Below are 20969 nucleotides of genomic sequence, written 5' to 3'. Positions count from 1 at the left end.
CGAAGGGGGAAACAGGTAGATAGATAAAGATAGATGAGAATTAGAACGGTCATTGTCAAGGTGTGTGCGTATATGTATTGCGTATGTATGTACGTTTCAGTCTTTGTGCGCGTGTGTGTTTGTTTGTTTGTTTGTTTGTTCGTTTGTTTGCTTGTGTGTGTGTGTAACAATCGGTTAACGAAGATAGTAGAGTCGAACTAAAAGGGTGCTATAGAAACCTGAGAAGCAGATGCTTATGGGATAAAGAAACGGCGAAAACGGCGTAGAAACAAATACAACTACGAGATGTATCGTGAACAAGCTACGTTTTTCGTCGCTTTCACTGATAATGGTCGCTGCTCGCTCATCGGGTTACTAATTGATCGTACTGTATATCGTTTTTGCAGTATATTACGTATACTTGTATAGAAATGTTACGTTAAATACGATACGGAAATATTTGACGTATCGATAAGAAATTTTTAGAATTACATAGTCATTGTGCATCCTTAAAACAGAAATATCATATCACATGCAAAACGATAGGTTCGACTCGTTTAAACTATTGTAGCATAAGTATAAATACAGTCGAAAAATCGTTCGTTTCACGGGATTAATTGCTACGCATGCATCGAAAGGCCCACTGTAAAAGCTTTTGTGTTTCCAACTTTATCTTTCCGATATATAGACATTAGCGATGATTTTATAATCGGACAACCGTATCGCAAGATCGAATGAAGTACACGCCTGGCTCGCGAATCAGAATCGAACGTATCGTACGTACACCACTTTCTCGTTTTGTCTCTTTCTTTTCGTTCATGGACTATCTTTTTTCTCTCTCTCCTTCTCTTCTTCTGCTGCCGTTTCTTCTTCTTCTTTTCTTTCTTTTACTTTTACGTTACTTCTACTACAACTTTACGTCTACTTGTTCTCCTTCCATTTCACGAAGAAAGAACGTTTTTCAAATCGGAGCGTGGTCGAGCGCGATTCGTTCGGTACGCGGATCGGTGAAAAATTTGCATTTCCGAAAAGAATTTCATCGTTTATCGTACAAGGTTGATCGATTGTCGTCCATCGAAATTTTACGATTAGACACTTGGCCGAACTTCGATCGTAAGCTAAAGATATATTTGTGGACGAACGGTGGTACTTTACAGTGGTACATGTACTAGCATGCTGTCGAATACGAGAAACCGTTTTTTTCTGTTTTTTTTTTTTCAATGTATGTACGTATAACGAATCGGCAAAACTTACCGTTTGGAGAACCTCGAGGATAACTTGGAGAAGAAGGACGGTCTCGCTAATGGACTAATTGCATTTGTGTCCTGTGTATGCGTATGACCCTAGAAAGTTCATAGAACACAACTATACATGGTAATGGAAAGTTACGCGATAAATAAACTTAACGGTTTAGTTGTTAGCTTACGACGTCTATATCGGAAATCTCGATCATCTTCGATCTATAGATCATTAAAATTTTCTGATCGATACCATTAAAAAAAAAAAAAAAAAAAAAAAAAAAATGTATCGAAACTTACGAACCTGAGTATGATTTCGCTGAGCTCTATTCTGGCCAGAATGGAACGTGCTACGGCTTGGAACATTTCTCGGAAATGCCGGTGTTGTAGGCGTTGCCAGTCTATTGCTTGGAGATACACCCAAACTAGTTGAGAAAAGATCATGTTTCTATTATTATTCTCGTAATTGATGGGTAACGCGCGTGTCTATCGGTGCATAATACGTATATACATGTGTACTTATGTATATACATATCGATAATGTTTGCTTTGCCCGTGTCGGTTCTTTTGCTAGAGATTTGTGCATTTAAACGATACGAAAGATTCCTCGTTTCCGTTTCGTACATCTTATGGTTACAAACAAAAAAACAAGCAAAAGACAAGGATGCAAAATAAGAGAAACATAGGATGTAAAGTAAAATGTTCACTTTTCACGCGAATTCTTCCGTGAGGTTCAAGGGGGCAGTTGTAAAAGTAGATAATGCACAAGCGATCTTTGTATGTCTTGCAAAACAAGCTTCGACAGTCTCAGCTAAGAAAGCGGAATTTGAAACGAATTAGTTTGGTTTATCTAGTGAAAGTTAGATGATTGGCGGGTATGAAATGTAACGATACAGTTTTGCGTTCTATTTGCGTATGCGTCGACAGGACGTACGATTGTTTCGAGGTAATTTGCTCCATCGAATTGACGAAACACCGATTAAATTCGTATCGGTTAGAGGAGAAAGAATTGGACACGTTTGCAAGATCCGAGTTATCGATACGTACGCGCGCGTGCACGTAGCACGGAAAATTTCGTTCGAAACGATAGCCAATTCGATAGGACGACGACGTCGCGATCGTCGTATCTGGATACTCGACGATTCCGACGTTACGTTGCGATATTCTTTTCATTACGCCGAGGCGTATGCTGTCACGCGCGTTGCTATCTCGAGGCACACGCAAATTGTCGCATTGCCGCGGTGCTTACGTTAAACCGTTTCGTGTTATAACGTATGATTACCCGCTAATTATAAAACGAAAGACAACTTGGAGGAAAAATGCAGAATGGCGTTTAGCTGTTCGTGTGTGAACACGGTGATTGTAGTCGTAGGCGCAGAATTATGTGCGAGAAACAAGGTAGTTTGGATAAATGAGAAACCGGTGACCAAAGCCGATGATCGCTAGTAGATAACTAACAACGACGATACTCATGCAAATTAGAAACAGAAATTAGATAAAACAAAGGTGATTACGAATAAATGACCAGAAACTGTCCTAGGACGAACCTACGAGGGCCGATTTGCATCGCGAACAAGACGTTGTGCAATTTCTACGTTTCTTTCGAAGCACGAACGCGCCACACACAAGTTCTAGTTGCCCTAAGAGAGTTAGTGGCCCAAGAAGGAAATAAATATGTAAAATATGAACGAATGAAAAGAATGTACTCGAATATCTTTTGCAGTTACTGTGTGCTCCAATAGTCTAACGTAAAATTCTGCCGTGCCTCGTTGAAATCGTTTAGGGTCGGCGATGAACGAGTTTTTCCATATGGAACAGGTTCGATGCCCTTCGATGGCCTTCGATGACCGATCCGGATCGAATCTCTTGAGTGGAATTTGAAATCGTATACTTAAACTTTAAGCGATCCCTTTGAATTTAAAATGTACAAAGATTCGTGGTAGAACGATGTAATCGGTGTGACCGGTAGAGCGGTACGTTAGACTTTTGTCGCATATCTAATAGAGGACTGTATACAGGTTGGCTGATAAGGCTTTGAGGATCTGTACCTCTGTCTAAGAGGGTCAGCAGTGGCGAGTAAGGAGTTGTGGGCGTTGCGTGGTTGAGGGTCCAGTAGTGAATGGTCGCTGGGGGGTACGCCACTCGAGGAACGGTGACCTGCGCTGATGCTCGCAGACTTGGTGTGACCCCGCGTTGGTCTAGTGCCCTCGCCAAGGCTGTGTACAAAACTAATCAGCACTCTGCCCGGCCCTACTTTTCTACGATTTCTATAGCTATTCGCGACGACGTTACGTTTACTTTCTCGCGTTTCTCTTTACTTTAGCTTCTCTCTTTTCTTCCCCTTCTTCTTTCGTTTTCTCTTTTTCTTTTTTTCTTTCTTTTCCGTTTTCTTTTTTTTTTTGCTTTAAACGTTTCTAAGATTCTCGCTGAATTTCTTTACACGTTCGTAGTCGAATTTCTTGGTGACACGTATCGGAATTTCATAACGGAAGGTTACGTCATTCCGATACGCGAATGTTTCCTTATCGCTTCAACGTCAAACGACATCCCGTAACTCTTTTCCTTTTTTTCTTTTTCTTTTTTTCTCTGTTTTTAGAAACTGTTCGAAAGGATAGGAACAAAAGAAAGGGAAAGAAGAGGAACGGAACGAACCGATGGTGGGTGTTGGTTCGCGTGTTCATTCATCTACGTTGATCGTACTACATAGATACGTAGGTATGTTTCGTAGGACGCGAACGGATTCACTGAAAACTAGAGGAACAGGGTGTGCTACGCGGGGGTTGGATGGGTAGTAGGGGGATACATAGGGTAGGTTGAGGTGAGCGGATGACAAATGAAAATTCTATCTGGCATTGCCAATGATATTAGCACGCGAGAACTTCTACGATAAGGGGAACGGAATGTGACGCTAAAACATAAACAGTGACGTATGTATGATGATGTTAATGACTGTTTTTATACACACACGCTGATAAATCTAGACATACGCTGGTAAAAAACAGAGTAAAGAGATATGTGAATGTAACTGTGATTCGGTATAATTTTAGCAAGCACTTGTATATGTATACACGTTTAATTAGACTATCTGTTTCGGTAGATCTGTCAAGCCATAAAGAAAGTGATCTGCGAACGAACGATTGGCAGGCAGCAGCCAACATGCTAGAGCAACGCAACAAACAAAGAAACTCCCTGGGGCTTATCATGACAGATTTTTTGTTATCGATCGGCCGGTTTTTCTACGTTTGTTCGTTAAAGTTAAAGAGTTAATCACCTATTACGTGGTTAGTAGTCGGTACAACGAAAACATTGTTGTTTAGTCAATAACGGAACACTGTAACGTATATACGATTACACGGGCCGCGCATGTTTGTGCGCGCGTTAACGAAATTAATTTTAATCGTTCGATCGACGTACACACTGGATCGTGCTCGCGATTCTTTCGAATACTCGCGTTCGAAAAACGATCGAGCTGTTACTTTTACAAGTACCGCGATTGAACGCGGGAAGAACGTATATTGCGTACGATCGCGCGGATCCAGCGTCTACGTTTCATCGAGGCTACTCTACGATCTTTCTCGCCCTTTGATTTATCGCGAGAGAAAAGAAAAGAATTCCTTTTAATAATACGATCTGAAAAACAATTGGATATCACTGTACCTGGGTGCGTCGTTGGTTCTTTCGGTAGACGAGGAGGACGTTTTCGCTTGATCATAGGAGATGGTACTACGTCGACCAACAGAACCAGGGGCAGGTGAGGTAAGAGGCCGACCACCACCTACCCCTGCGTTCATCGTATTGCTCTTGCCTGCCCATGCCCTACCACCGGGACTTGTACCCACGCCTAGAATGAACATTGTCACTGCAAGCCTCATTAGATATAGTTCAACACAAAACAAAGCAGCGTACTTTACTAAATTATAACAAGCATGGCAACGAGTACAAATAAAATTGGGGAGGGGCGCGCACGTGTTGCACCGTGCAAAACACTGCACAGCGTCTCATCCGCTTCCATCCGTAAAGAGAATCGTGGAATTCTGTTTTTCTTATTCGTTGAAACGATAAATGGTAGGAAACGTACGTGATAAATTCTCAGTGCAAGGATCAAAGGGAGGCAGATGCGACGCTAAAATTACACGTACACGTACAATCGTAACTTTGTAACTGTCATCGGTATAAGCGAATACGTAGACGTCGTTACGATCGATGTATTGGTTGAAAAAAGAAAAAAATGTAACTACTTTCGATATACGGTGATTTCGCTACTTTCGGAGAGTAAAGGACTACAACGATCTAGAATTAGCGCACAGCATCGATACGTCCTTGCGGTAACGTTTACGAATTAGGGGTAAAAACAAGACAAAGGGTAAAAGAGAAACGAACAATATATAAATAACGAATTAATCAAAACATTGGTGGATTAGGGTACGAATCACGGGCAATCTTATCCAAAGCAGAACACGTTCGTGGAAGCTTTACACAATTACAGAGCCGCAAAAAACAATTGAACAGATACCGATCGAATTACGGTGGTACAAGTCACAGGATAACGAAAATAACTCACTAGTATCTAATTGGCCAGGACTGTTTTTAGGAGCCGAAGGTCGACTCGCAGAAACACGAGCGGTATTCTCCTTGATGGTGGCCGCGTCCACGGTATTTTGTCTCTTAAAATTACTACCGCTGCCACCAGTCACTGTTCCACCAGTCGTAGCAGTCGCGTGATTATGGTTCGTTGCGTTTCCTGGACTTGGTGCTGCTCCTAGCAAAATATAAACGTCGTATACGAAACGAGAATAGGATCAGTCGCGCGCGTAACAACGTGGGCTTTGGTCGTTACTAAGAGTTTTCCTACGAATATCCTCGTAGTAATTGCTAATCCTTTAGCACGGGGAAACACTGAAAATCAAGAGAAACTCTCGCTGAAACATAGACACGTTCGATGATCGAATCGCCACTACTACCTACATAGGCTTCGTGATAATCTCCTAATCAGCTGATAGATTTACTTCGTCTTTAAGGTTCGTCAGCATAGCGTAGCATACGTTACTAAGCGATACGTCCAATCCGGATTGACGCAGAGGTTATTAAATAAGTTTACAGTGGTAGCCGTTGATCTGGAATATGGCTGGAACGAGAGGTTTGACGGTAGTTACTTACGAAGCGTTTCAAGACCGGACGAGACTCGTCTACTTGGTTTTGGGTTGCTAGCGGAAATACTTCTATGAACACCTCTATGCGACGGACTCTGCACAGCGCCACCTGTGCCTCCGCCGCTTCCGCCACCTCCTCCGCCGCCGCCGCCGCCTCCCGAACCAGCTTGCGGTGGAATGTTGCGCAGCGACAATGAACTGCCTGACCGCGAGCCGTCGGATTCAGGCTACGAAACGAATCATTTTCATTTCTACTTCTTCATCGATCGCGTTAACCTTACGCGTACTTTCGATAAATCGAGTCTCCTTCCGTACTCACATCGGTTGTCTTTCTTCCTAAGAGTAAGTACGTGGCGAATACGTCATCGTACTTTGCCTGTCCTAAGGAATCTTCTATTTCGCTTCTCGTGTACCCCATACTAGCCAGGGCCTCTAAAACAAACAGGTGTAACGGCATAGTCACAACCACTAAAGATATCAGAATAATACGATCGATTCGACACAAGAGAAACATTACATTACTACGGCTTTATACACTTTCGCGATTTTATACACTTATAGATACAAAAGAAACATTTTCAAAAGAAGCCCGGTGCTATGCTGTGCGAAAAATATGCATTCACAGACGCCTCTTACTACCAATAATGCTATGGCTATTACTACTACCGCTACTAGTACTACTGTCACTAACACGGTTTCTAGTACTATTACTATTACTATCGCTATTGCGCATAGTTTGGCGCACACATTAAAAACACAGCCAGCTCTCGTACGTAGTAAGATCGTCTGACGGTCCTATCGATGCGAAGAGTTCAAGAATCGTTTAATTACGACCAACCGTTGCTTGATTAAAGAGTCGTATACCGTTCACGGAACTGTATAGCACGTTCGATGCCGAGCAGCGTTACACGATGCGACGCGACGTTAGTCGACGTGACAACTGGGTGGTCGTAAATCATGCAGTTTTATTATTTTATGTAGAAACAATAAATAGTAAGTGTTATGTACATACTGGCAGACTCACCTATCCTCTTGTGGTCTTTATAATCAGGTTCAGGTTCTAAGTACGGTTTTAATTCATCGTCGTCATATCCCATGTTCATCCATTTGTCTTTCATAATAGTCTAGAAGCAGAGAAAAATAGGAACGCTCTAGAAGCAGACACTGTACGCGGCCGTTGATCGCGTTACGTTCGCCGTGATTATCATGTCGGGCCGCTTACCTCTAGGGAGGCCCGTTTCGTCGGGTTGAGCACCAAAAACTTTTTCAACAGGTTCTCGCAATCCGTGGACATGTAAAACGGTATTCGATATTTTCCTCGTAGTACTCGTTCCCTCAGTTCTCTCAGCGTCGAACCGTCGAAGGGCAGTGATCCGGACACTAATGTGTACAATATCACTCCCAACGACCAAACGTCCACTTCGGGCCCGTCGTACTTTTTACCTAAATGGCAAACAAATAGATCGATGAAATCGCTGCTTTCTCTCGAAAGAAAAACAGAAAAGAGAAAGAAAAGAAGAGGAAAGGAGAGACAAAGTATACCCTGGAAAAGTTCGGGTGCTGCGTAAGGAGGTGAACCGCAGAAGGTATCCAACTTATTGCCCGGAGTGAATTCATTGCTGAAACCGAAATCTGCGATTTTGATGTTCATCTCGCTGTCGAGTAGCAAGTTTTCCGCCTTCAAGTCCCTGTGAATGATCTTCTTTTGATGGCAGTATTGCACGGCAGAGACGATCTGCCGGAACTTTGCTCTAGCCTCCTTCTCCTTCATTCGACCGTGCAAAACCAAGTAGTCGAAAACTTCACCACCACTAGCGTACTCCATTACCAGGTACAATGTTTTCTCCGTCTCGATTACTTGGAAAAGCTTCACTATGTTCGGATGGTCGAGCATCTTCATTATTCTGACTTCGCGGAACAGCTGTAACACGCAACAAACACCGATCACGTCTTCTCGTTAATAGCTTCGTTCTGACGACGATTCAACAACAACGCATTCCTTACCTTTTGAAGACTACCGGGATTTAATTGAGTCTTGTCGATGATTTTGATAGCCACTTCTTTCCCGGTAGGCACGTGCTTGGCAAGCTTTACCTTGGCAAAGTTACCTTTGCCGATTGTTTTGAGTAATTTGTACTTGCCGATGTGGGGCTCCTCCGAGGTCCGACTTCGAGACGAGAGTCGACCACCGCTACTCGACACTCCCACGCCATCCCCTGTCTGAAATAAACGCGGTAGATCTCGTTAGATTAAAACCGAATACGAGGGACGGTGGTGATTCTCGCATGGCGTTGCAGCTGCTGCGACAAAACTGAATTCTACCGACCGACTCAACGTTTCGGTCGTTTACGCGAGATTTCTCTATTCGCATATATGATATATACATATATCATATATATATATCATATATATATATATATATCAGTCTTTGCCGGCGAAGTTCGAATTTTGCTCGAATTCGCTCGAGTTTGCACGACTTGTTACTAGAGCGCGTCGAGCTTTACGCACGCAATTCGCGTGTCGCGACCACGCGACCACGCGATCACGTTTCACATTTCCAGGGACGGAAACTCGTCGATGGGATTTAATCGAACCTCGTTAAAGAAACTTCATGCGAATTGCGTTTCTAATATCGTAGCGTTCGAGCGTACAGGCTGTGCAGAAATTTGTCGATGAAGTTGCATTGCAAAAGAAACGTGAAGATAGCTCGGAAGATGCAGAGATAATAATTTGTACAAGGTCAATTACCCGCGTATGGCCACGAGTGACCATCTTGCAAGAGGAGGCTGCAGCAACTTTCGAGGCCGCCAGTTTGATCGGTTTTTCTTCGGCGTGTTGCAAAGAAACAAAGAAAATCGACCGGCAATCGAGAAGATGTTGCTCGCAGCACCTTCTCCTTTATGGCGACCGACTCGATCGAAACAAGCTTTCGGCCGCTTCGGAGGTTAGCAAGAAAAGGGCATCAACGATCGGAACGCTCGAGCGAGTAACATTCGCTTCTCCGTCGTACTCTTCCCTGGCCATTTTCGTTTACAGCCGACGTGCACCAAGTCCGTATCACCTTATTCATAAATCAGCCAGATAAAGCGCGTATACGACATCGCAGATGTGGGAAGATGCGTCAAAGCGGAACAAACTGTTTTCTGTCTTTTCTGCGAGGGATCCTTCCCTGAGAATCGCATAATGACACACACGATCCGTTTTCTTTCGCGCTTTTCCGGTCCAACTATTTCGTAAACGATAGTAAAAAGATACTCGAGTTATTGGACAGAAGAGAGGCTTTTACCGAGGCAACGACGGCTCGCGTTGACTTTCAACGAAAGTGGCAAAGACAGGAGGGGAAGGGATTCGTACGGTTGCGATCGGCAGCCATACAACTGCGTGCGCGTGTCCAAAGCGAAACGAAACGAAACATCGTCTCGTTCGAACAATCTTCGCGAACGATTGCCGAGTAGCTTCCTGTTTCCTTTCACAAAAACCAGTCCGAAAGCGTGCACGAATCTCGACGAATATTAGAAACAGTCGTTTACGAATCAGCACGTATCACTCAGACACTGTTTGCGTCGCAAGATTGGTCGCTCGACAACAGCGAAAGTGCACACTCGGCTGTTCGCACTGTCGCCTCGATGAATTCACCGACGAGTAGTTCCTCCATTGGTGACGGCGAAGAACGAAAAAGGGGCGAGGAGCGTACACATCGATGACGAGAAACGTAGATTGCCCGGTGTCGGTCGACCCGAAACTCGTTAGACGAATCGAAACGGCGCTCGAACGGAAACGAAAAAAGCAACGATCGACGCTCGAACACAAAGTCCCGGAGGCGTGCCACGAACGCGAACGCGAGCGCGAGCGCGTACGCGTCTGACGTCACTAATCACAATTGGCGGCCTTCGTCTCTGGGTTAGGTCGCGCGAGGACCGAGCGGAACGCATCCTCGTCCTCCGGTCGGTGACAGATCCGACTCCAAGGTGTCGCCACGCGATACCACGTACGAAACAGGACGCGTGACGTCCAAGGAGATTTTGCTCGTCGTCGCGTCACCGTCCGACGACTAGACTCGTATTTCACTTCTCCCTCGTATTCGTCGGTTAGAGCGGACTCGCTTGCCGGCCAAAGAAGTGCACAGCCGAGGGATGCGAAAGGAGAATCAATACGCGTAATGCCGCCACCCCCTACTGCTACTCTACAAGCGAACCACCCTTGATAGCCGAGCTTTCCCAGCTCTCCTTCCTTGTCCGCTTTCCCCTACGATTGTCTCCATGCGACCACCGCAATCACGAGCACGAACACAAGCACGACCACCGGCGGTATCGCGAGCATGGCGAACAAGTTCATGGCGATCACGACGATGACGACCACGACGATGACGACCACGACGACGACGACGACGGCCGCGACAACGGCGACAACGACGACGAGCACGACGATGATCACGTCTGCGCAAGCGTCAACCTCGGGAATAAGTACCGACTACCAACAACCCCTCTTACCAACTTTCGCGAATCACCTCCGTCCTCTGGGGCGCGCGATCGAAACCGAGTTTTCGCGTCGTCAGCTGATCACGCGTTCGATCGACGACCATCGTCGTTTCCGAATTCGTCGCGTTGTTAATTCGATGGGAGAAAAAGAACAAGAAGAAAAAGGCGAAGAGAAAGAAGAGGAAAAAAAGAGGAAAACGATCGAGTCGTGTCGAGCGAGTTACTTAACAGGAATTCGGTGTATTGCTCGGTTTGCAACGAGATACGATTTAAAGGGACTGGCGAGCCAAGCGCTGGCTTAACGCGTGAAGAGATTCGATATTTTGGACCGGGTCGCTTCCAATCTGCTGAGTCGGGAGGAAAAAAGAGGGGAGAGGGGACGAGGAAGAAAGAAGATAAGAAACGGGATGCGGGGTAAAGCGTGTGACGCAAAAGTGGGAAATCGACTTTGATGGGTTTCACGATCGTTAGACGATACACCCTCGTACGAGCGAGTAGACGCGCAAGCCATCCGCGTCGTTCTAGCTGAAACGGACGAGGAGCAGACTGCGAGTCTAAGTAGGTAGGTGATCCGGGCGTATATGTAAATGCGTTTACGCTGCTGTGCTCTCGTTATACTCGACTGGTCAGCCGGGGTTTGTAACTACGTTCGTCGAACGTGTATACGACGACGCGACCGACCATCGGTCTCGACATCGCTCATCAGCATTCCACTTATCCTATCGAGTCGATGGTTCGATCTGTATGGGTTTCGCTGCGATTTAACGTCGTTGTTCGAAGAAGAGACAAAACGGTAAACGAAAATTAAAACGGAAAGAAATCGAAAAAGAAAAGAAAAGAAAAAGGTTTGAAAAGAGAAAAGATGAAATAATGCTTGTCATTGGGAAATTTCCCTCGACCATCTCTCTCTCACTCTCATTCTCTCCGTCCGCTCTCCAAAGGATTTACTACTTCTATTTAATTGCCGTCCATTATAAACAATATCTACCTCCTTCTCATTTATGCCACTCTTCTGCATGATGTCTGACGACGGTTTGATCGCGTTGTTAACCGCATTGGTTTGTCGCCGTTGTTGCTGCCGTTGATCTTTCTTCGCGTTGTTGTTGGCCCGTGCCGCGACGAACGCACGCGCTTGCTGCACCATCCTAGTCTGCGCTCGAAGGGGCACTTCCGCTTCCTGTGCTCGCCTCGTGTCCGAGGCTGTCCTTGACAATTTCGTCGTCGCTTTCTTCGTTGTAACACCCGCGTTTCCCGTCGAGTTCCTCGTCGCGTCTCCTCGATGCAACGGAGAGGCCCTTTTCGTTTTAATTCATCGATGGTCATTCTCTAACTCTGTCGTTCGTCGTTCTTTTTTTTTTTTTTTCTACGATTTTAGGCGTTAGATCGACGTGCCTCTTCGTCGCGCTTGCCTTCGCCCGGCTCTACGGGGCGTATTGCCGAGCGTGTTCGACGCTTCATAAAACGAACGACACGTCGATGATCGCGATACGCGACGCGTTGCACGCGCGAGAAACGGATCTCGCAGAGTCACGCCTTGCCGGACGAGTCAACGAACGAGAACGGAACAGATTTAAGGGAACCGAGAAAAAACAACTAAATGGATAAAAGATAAAAAAGAAAATAGAAAAAAAAGACAAAAAAACAAAAAATAAGAGAGAAAGGAATGGAAATGGGACGGAAGACCGTAGTAGTGCGCGTTGCGAATGCATGTATATACGCGAAAGAATTATCGTTTCGGTATGATGAGAAGAGAGAAAATGTTACCCCTCGGCTTCGTCATCCGTCACGTTTCGAAGTAGATCCTCGTGTTCCCTGTATCGAAGGTCCGTGTATAGAATTTCTGGCTCGAAATCCGAGCTGATCTCCAACTGGCGCGTTCTGGCTGCGAGAGTGTCCATTTCGATGGCCTTGACCTGCTGCTCCAATCGTTGAAGCATATCCGTACTCTCTGCGCCCGAACCTTTTCGCTGTTTCAGGATCAGTTCGAGTTTAACCGGAAGTTTGGCGTCGCTGTCGGAACAATCGTCATCGCGTCGAGGACGAACCGCGATAGGTTGAACGATGTTCGAGTTTTTGAACGCCTTCAATTTCTCCTCGAGGCTCGCTTCGATCGCGACAGCCTTTTTACCGGCGATCGATGTCGCGTCGTTGCCAGCGACGCTCGGTGAACGTTTGACGACACCACCCTTCGTCGAAGGATTCGCCATGCTTCCCTTTTCTATCACTTGGAGACGATGATCGTGCTCCACCAACTCCCACTGCTTCAAATTGTCCATCGGTGTACGAGCTGTCGCCACGTACCTTCCGGGGGCCGAGGTGAGACTCGTCGGTTCTCTGTTCGCGGATCGGTATCCACCGATCTGACGTTGCTTGTTCTCCGTCGTCGCGACGTTCGGCGTTTCGAGGCTCTGCCGCTCGGTTTGCGATCGAATCGAGCTTCTGCTCGATTGGGCTCGAGAGAACAGACTTTCTCGACCCTCCATGGTCGATCGACGAAGAGGTTATCGCGTTCGAACGTTCTCTCTATCTCTCTCTCTCTCTCTCTCTCTTTCTCTCTCGTCGCGAGAAAGAAGAGATACACTCGGCGGGATTCGATAGTTTTCCACGCGTCGTCAGCAAACTTTGGGAAAATGTTCGAACGTCGTGCAGCACCAGCGGCAATTCTTCAACATGGATCCTTCATCGACCGAATGGATCGGCTTCCACAGGCAGCTTGGCAGGTCGCGTTCTCTGTTAGAAAAACATGCGTTATCCTCGTTAAGGAGCCGCTGATCGCTTCGCTGGGCGACGATCTTCGTCGACGAAGGGACGATTATCACTCTTCACACGTTGAGACATTTATGTATGTATATTACCCAAAACCCGAGCACGAGGAACGAGGCACGAGGCACGAGACACGATCCAGCCGATTATCCTTCGCCGCTCTTATACTTTATTTCTTGTTGGCAACAATGACATATACATGTGTGTGTGTGTATATATATAGAGGTATCGACAAGCAAAAAGCAGCGGCGCGTACAGACACACTTTATGTGAACACGAAAGCTTTCCTCGACCGAGGCGAACGGTCGTGATTCGTGATACTTTCTTGGCGATCGATCTCGCCAGAGTACCAGGTGCGTCGACTCGCGGACAGGCGATTTCGATTATTCGCCGATTCGAAAAATCGAAGCGTGAAGGTGATTATGGTTGCGACGATTGCGACGAATACACAGGCCTTGTATACGTTGTCCGGCACGAATTTCTGATCGATGGAAATCGATGGTGGAAGGTGTCGATACACGGAAGGACAGGCAAACGAGGAAGAAACGAAAGAAAAAATACAACTAACGAGAAAAGAAAGTGGATGGCACCGATGTTACGGTACTCCGCGCGATACATCGAACCGACCGATAAAGATATGCCACGCACGCGTCTTTCCAAGGTGTTGATTCGTCGATCTTCGAGTTTATTTTTTCACTTGCTTATCGCTCGATGGTCGCTAGTAGCTCGCGCTCGAATACGAAAAGGCACGTTTTCTCCAGCCGAACGAACCGACTATTCGATTCGCCGGGGAATAGACATCGCCCGGCGGAAATTGTTCGAACGGAACGCCGCGGTAAAACTCGGAGAAAGCAACTTCGCAGTTAATTGCGAAACGGATCGGGGTGCGTTCGATGGAAAAGTTGGAATCGTTTCGAGTGCAGGTTGGTGAGCGCGATAAGAAACGCGTCTCTTTCCGTTGTAATAATCTCACGGTTGGCCTCGATGGCGGCGCGATATCTCAGAAATGGTACCGATTTCCCGACCAGAATAAACGCTACGCACCAACCTACGGAAACGTATGCAAATTTCTCGCGTTATCGACGTAAACGAATAGGAGAAGAGAAGAAAAGAAACGAAGGAAGCAACGAATCTGTACGCGGTAGCGAACGAACGTCGATGGCAGGTCGGAGAGGAAATTTTTGTTCGATCGACCGTAGTCGTAATCGTTATATCGTTCTATATCGAATACGCGCAACGTATCTCTCCTTCGACTAAGTCACCGGTCGTCCAAGATGGAACGCTCGTGCGACGCGGCGGACACTTTGCGAAAAAAGGCGGATCGATCGCCGAAAAGGAACGAACGCTGCGAGGTTGCGCGTCAACGGTCGGCTACGAACAACTGGGTCCATTTCCCCCGAACGATAAGCGCACGACCGGCCAACTTGACTTCGTTAGACCGTTATCAGCGGTAGATGCTGATAAGCGATACAAGCAACCTAACTCGAGCTCGATTCCGACGCCCAAGTTGCGAGAATCTCCAACACGACCGAGCCAAGAAAAATAATATATTTTCTCCTTGTCGGTGGGAGCAATTTTTTTTTTTTTTTTTTAATCGAAACGACAAGAACGATGACGAGTAAAACCTGAAAACTGATAAAGGCGCGTCTTCAAACAAACTAGCTTACAGAGTTAGGCGAGCCCTCGTCTTTTCTACCTAACGATAAAAGTATCTACAATAGCTCAAAGTATCTGGTACTACCCAGTATATGGATTATCCGAAGGAGTTTCGCGTCGTAATTTTCTGAGAAGTCTGCTTGTAATCGATTTTCGACGGATCGCTTCGTTGCGACGATTCTCCGATTCGGTTTGCCAAGACGAAATTCCCCTCTGCGGATTTTCTTTCAAAAATTCCCACGGAAAAAGACAATTTTTGAGCAGTGCATCGTGACCGATAATAAGAGATTTCCGTTTTCGCTTACTCGCGTCGAGCGATTGGACAGGAAGCGAGTGAGGTCAAGGAGAGACGGAGAGGGAGAGGGAGAGAGAGAGAGAGAGCCTTCTTATCGCTGGCAAAGATGTTTAAATCGCGATTTCCGAGAAGGTTAAAACCTACCAAAGACAGTCAGCTATATCTGTATATCTGGTCTGGAGGATAGATTCGTTGTCGAGACGATAAAGCGGAGACCGCGCATTCCGCTTGCGCTGAATACGTAGAGGCAGTAAAGCATAAGTCGTGGTTAAGAATGGAACAGGTGGCTAACAAGGCTAACCTGGAAAAGATATCTCACTCTCGTCCGATCGAAATCGCGCCTCACCCACGTGAACTTGATGCGAGTTCTCGTTTGCATTCACCGCGTGGCAACGTGCGTACATAAGTAAAAACAATCAACGCGAAGCAGCAGCAGCAGCAGCAGCAGCCAACTGTTTGCATCGAACGTTTACCAGCGTTCTGGTCCATCGAGCGCAGATACTTGGATATCGGCGGTAAGCAACGCTAAATGTTTAAACATTCGTTTCCATCGTACGCGTATTTCTCGTGGTTAATTCGGTGTGTAAACTTTCCCTTAAGTACGATATTAATCCGCGTATAGCGAATTATCCAAGATACAAGATAAACGACTGGTTCGAGAGAACTTGGCAAACTACGCCTACTGACGTACCAATTAGTCGTACGATTCTCGAGTAACGTGAAATTACACGCAGGTTACGTAAAGCCTCGGCGTCCACCTTCCTTTCTTTTACATTTTACCTTTCCGTTTTCAGGCTTTGCCCTTTTTCGATCGTTCCCAGTCTATCCTTATCTCGCTCGTTGGACAAGGATCAGGGAACCGTGTACAATTGTCGCGAAACGATATTCTTAAGAGTCTCGAGTGCGCTATTCGAGTTGCGAAAAGAAACGTATTCTATACGCGTAAAACGATTCCATCGAAAGCGAAATCGAGGAAAGAATCGGAGGAAGGAGCGATCGAGCGAAGAAGTTCGTGCGACGCATCGTCGATATATATCGCGTAAATTAGCAAGGCGCGCCAGTTTTCGCACTTATTCACTGAGTTTGTCCGATTGTTTTCGATCGCTTCACGTACGAAAACGATAAAATCGTGAAAAGATGGAGCGCGTGTACTCGACGAACGGCCACTGAAACGGCTCGCGTCGGGCAGTCTCGCCGATCCCCGATGAGACTGCATCCGGTGGACGCGACGAAGCGCGTTACGTGCCGAGCCATGCCATGCCGCGCCACAACCATATGCCACGCTATATGCCGTCTTCGGCGCGACGCGAAAACTTCTCGCGAGTGCGAGCGCAACCGCGTACGCCAATTGCGGTCAACTGTGCGCGCGATCGACGAAAGCCGTGCTCGTGAGTCACGCGCGCGATTGATCACCGAGTCGATCGAGTAAACTTCGTTTCTCGTCTCTCTCGGCTGACGGCGTTCCTTTTCCAACGTGATCGGCCATCGTGTTAAGAGCTCAAAGTGCAAGTGCCGATAGCAGGTCTGTATTTGATCGCTTCGGTACCCTCGAGCCGCCATCTTTTCTACTGCCGAGACCATCGACCTTGAGATCTGTTGGATCACGCTCGCGACTTCTGCTTTCGCCTGGTCGCCGTAGGCGTACCGAAACGCGCGAAAATATTTTTCTTCCACCTCTCGACTCCACTAGTTTCGCATAAATCGCGTCCATTTCTTTACGAACTTCGTTGCTACAAACGGATCCACGTTCGAGCGCTATCATCGTATTTCGAGTTTAGACCTTTGGCTGAAATTTTCCACGACGTCCAAAGCGGAGGTTCTCGCGCCGTTCGAAAGGTCCCTTCCCTGAAGAGTCGTTGAAAGTAGCGGGCGAGGTCGAGGATCGACGAATCACTAAGCGGCATTATCAACTGGAATGAACTCGACGAGATTGCGAGCGCGAGATAGTCGCGATTTCTCGTGACCTTCCGTAGACTAGTCGCGTTCGGGGCATACATTTCTCTAACCTTTCGCGGAGAAGATTATCGCGTCCCAACGTGCACGCTCGACGCCGAGTAAAAATGAAAGTTGACGTGCGCCGATGCAATGGCCCATTTCGCGTTACCTACGCATCCGACGATCGAATTCCGTTCGATTAGCTTCTACCTTCGATGAACGCGATCACAGCGACGGCGATTCGGCTCGTGAGGAATCATCAGCTTCCGAAATTTACGTCTGACGTTTGTTTGTCCATGTATGTGTATACAGGGTGAGTCAATAAAAGATACTTTCTGAAACAACTCGTTGCCTATTGGTTTCGTCGAAAAACCTCTTAAACGAATTACGCTGCATTCCCCGAGGGTCTCGTTGAATGGACGCTATTTCATTTTCTAATATCTTGCGTTTTCTCAGATATCAAGGTGATTCTTGAACTTTTTAAACACTGTGCCGTATGTTCGACGCAACTGAACGTTCTCCAAAGTATTAGAATGGTATTAACTTATTTATACCGAAGAACCGTTAGTTCGGCAGATACTTTAGCTCCAGTTTGTCAAATTTAACGTAGGAGAGGCAAGGAAAGGGGTGGGACGGTATTCTTTACCCGTTTTACGTCACCTGTTTTTCCTGCGTTAAATTTGACAAATTCAAGCGAAAATATCTCTTAAACTAATGGTTCTTCGATACAAGTGGATTAACGCTTCTTCGTAGAGAATATACACAAAGAAATACGGTGCCGTTTAAAAAACTCAAGGCCAGCCTGATATCTAACGCGATATGAAACGTAAGATATCAGAAAATAAAATTGCATCCGTCCTGTCGTCGAGTCCCTCGAAGCGCGACATAATTTATTCAAAACAGTTTTCGATAAAACCAACGAGTTAACGAGTTACTTTAGACAGTGTTTCTTATCGACTCACCTTGCGCGTTAGTCAGGCCGATGGTTCGCGGAAGTGTGACGATGTGAAAGAATTTTACGTACCTTATCACGCTCTCTATGCATTTACGGAGAACGAAAAGGTAGGAAAAAAAGGGAACAATGTTACAAAACAGCTTATTAAATGGAATTTTACAAGAAGAAAGGCCGGTAGAGCCAACCGTTTCGTGTCTACGTTTTGGAAGGAACTAGCTTTAGCCTCTGTAACGAGGCGTAAATTTTCGTACCGCGTGTAACGGACTGTTCCGACAAAGGAAATTCGCCGTAACAAAGGAAATTGTGGGGCAGAACGAAGATCGCGCTGGTACGCGACTGGCCGTGAGCCGCGTACGAGAAAAGAACCCGATGAATCGATACGAAACGAGAGCCAACGATTACGAACAGTCCTTCTATCGTAGTTGCATCTTTTCCCGTTTTGTTATCGATCGGATCAATGAAGATCGATAACCGCGTGACGACAGACCAACGATAACGGCGATGTCGCGAGATAGCATACTTTTTTCTGTTGTCATCGCGGACATATCGAATTAGCGACACACGCGTCATAGACGTCGAACGAAACGAAGAAAGACGAAAAGTGGGAGAATTAGTTGTTTACCGAAAACCGACTAGACATCATCGATTCCGCGAACACGATCGACCAAGTAATTGACACTGATTCGTCAGTGACTCGCTATTTGTCTTCTTGCTGGCATCTCTCTCTCTCTCTCTCTCTCTCTCTCTTCCCCTCCCTCGCTACTCGAAGATACGCACGACGATCGTTTCCTTCTGTTTTCTTCCACTTCCATCGTTGTCGTTGATCGTAGTAGCAAGACAGGGCCAGTTTCGTATTGCGAAGGATCTCGCGATCATATTCGTTGGCGATCGTCGCATGGAAGATTAACGACGGAAATTCCAAGCGAAATACGCACGCACGACTGCGAGTTGAACTCTCCGTATCGATACACTCGAGGTGAGACTAATCGTAAGAAATTTCATTTAGCGAGGAATGCGAGTCTCGGTATCGATGGAATATTCCCGTGTAGGCCGTAACCTCGCAGAAAAGTCAGACTTTCGCAGTAACCGAGTTACGTTCGATGCCTGGCACGCCCCTTTCTATCATACAGATAATTTACCAGCACCTTCAACGAGAAACCCTGTTCTCGTACGGTCGAGCGCACGCTCGTTACGACGGCTGCGAACGAGGAAACAGAAGAGAAAAAAAAAGAAAACGATTTAAAAAGAAAAAGCACGCGGCCACAATCTCGATACGAACTGGTTAGGTTTCCGTTAACGTACATTTGCCTCTTCCTTCTCTGTTCTTTCGGCCGGCAAGCGATCGAACGTTTCGATTCCTCTTGTTTCCGTGATTCCAAAATCGAATCACGATAATGGGTTTATACGCGTTGCTCGCAAGCGCCGAGAACGCTCCGCGCCAAATACCGATTCGTCGTGTTTGAAACGAATAATTTCCTAATCGCGTTTTACAACTCGATAAACAAACGATGATTCTTATCGGGTTTTAATAACCACCGGAATAGTCACGGAACTCGTTCCGCCCTTTTAAATAATTCATAGAATTCGAATTGCCCAGACCTACACCACGTACCGACATTGGCCCGTCCAGTTCTCGGATCGACCGACTGTTGCAAAATGTATGGGAGCAATGCAACATTGTTTTCGCGTAACCTACCTATTCGTGTTGGTCTACGCTTATCAAAGACTTTTTCGACGCTCGTTATACTCGCGAGATAACGAACCGTTCTGTTCTTCGTTTACATCGAAGGAAACGTTCAACGGATGAAAGAACCTGTAAGAAATACGTCTCGATAGCGATAACAATTTTACGATTTTCATGGAATCTGTTTGCGACATCGACTCTGTGTTTCGCCACCGTCCAAGTGTAACGGAGTAGAAAAAAAGACTACGCGGAGACAATAGTCGAAAATATAGCGTTCGTTGCGACAATTGTTGCAAGTAACGAGAATATGTCGAAGCATCTAAACCGACTGAATCAGGAAACAAGGTCTAGCGTCTACTAATTGTTTATCATGCACGTGTCCGCCCGATATGACCTAGCGTTGGCTTTCAGTTGTGCAAGCCACGCGTATGAAAATATCCAAGTTGGTTTACATAATTCTTCCTTAATCGGTATCGTATGCGCAATTGGGAATTTCGAATCGACATAGGAGCACAGTTATCGCTACGATACTAAAGTGTCGATTTTCTTCGTAATCATCGCAGGCGAATCGATACTCGATATACGGCGACAGCTTCCTCGTTTCGACATGCGCGCGAACGGCGTTCCTCCTCCAATATTCGACGGTACAGCCAAATTTCGAATTCGCTGCTAATTACGTACTTGTTACATAGGAGCAGCAAATGCACGCGTCGGTTCGCGAACAAGCATCGATGACGTCAAGCTCGTGTAATTTGCCTGACAAATTTCCTTTTCTTCTCTTTTTGCCCGGTCGCGCGAAATTCCACGCGAACAACCAGCGAAACGCTAAAGAAAAG

General features: G+C 46.2%; 1 protein-coding gene across 26 annotated transcripts in view; it reads right to left on the bottom strand.

The window, feature by feature from the left end:
* Nucleotides 1-20969, bottom strand: part of LOC117155310 (serine/threonine-protein kinase MARK2) — a 53584-nt gene that overhangs the window by 12779 nt on the left and 19836 nt on the right. For 7 of the 26 annotated variants that reach the window (XM_033332807.2, XM_033332725.2, XM_033332980.2 and 4 more), the window contains exons 3-13: nucleotides 8372-8587; nucleotides 7910-8288; nucleotides 7590-7810; nucleotides 7380-7491; nucleotides 6687-6799; nucleotides 6375-6594; nucleotides 5779-5976; nucleotides 4875-5076; nucleotides 3266-3433; nucleotides 1522-1642; nucleotides 1234-1322 (exon numbers count right to left, since the gene is read on the bottom strand). In XM_033332807.2, the coding sequence (XP_033188698.1) occupies nucleotides 1234-1322; nucleotides 1522-1642; nucleotides 3266-3433; nucleotides 4875-5076; nucleotides 5779-5976; nucleotides 6375-6594; nucleotides 6687-6799; nucleotides 7380-7491; nucleotides 7590-7810; nucleotides 7910-8288; nucleotides 8372-8587 (2039 nt within the window). Of the gene's footprint in view, nucleotides 1-1233; nucleotides 1323-1521; nucleotides 1643-3265; nucleotides 3434-4874; nucleotides 5077-5778; nucleotides 5977-6374; nucleotides 6595-6686; nucleotides 6800-7379; nucleotides 7492-7589; nucleotides 7811-7909; nucleotides 8289-8371; nucleotides 8588-9115; nucleotides 10139-11833; nucleotides 12141-12609; nucleotides 13576-13700; nucleotides 14122-14176; nucleotides 16263-16339; nucleotides 16777-20969 lie in introns of those variants that run through there. The other 19 variants (XM_033331198.2, XM_033331782.2, XM_033332132.2 and 16 more) reach the window with 12 other exon arrangements.

This window comes from Bombus vancouverensis, chromosome 7 (genome assembly GCF_051014615.1).
Source record: "Bombus vancouverensis nearcticus chromosome 7, iyBomVanc1_principal, whole genome shotgun sequence".
NCBI classification, from domain to species: domain Eukaryota; kingdom Metazoa; phylum Arthropoda; class Insecta; order Hymenoptera; family Apidae; genus Bombus; species Bombus vancouverensis.
Note: the sequence above shows the minus strand (reverse complement) of the source record. Positions and strands in the feature narration are given on the sequence as shown.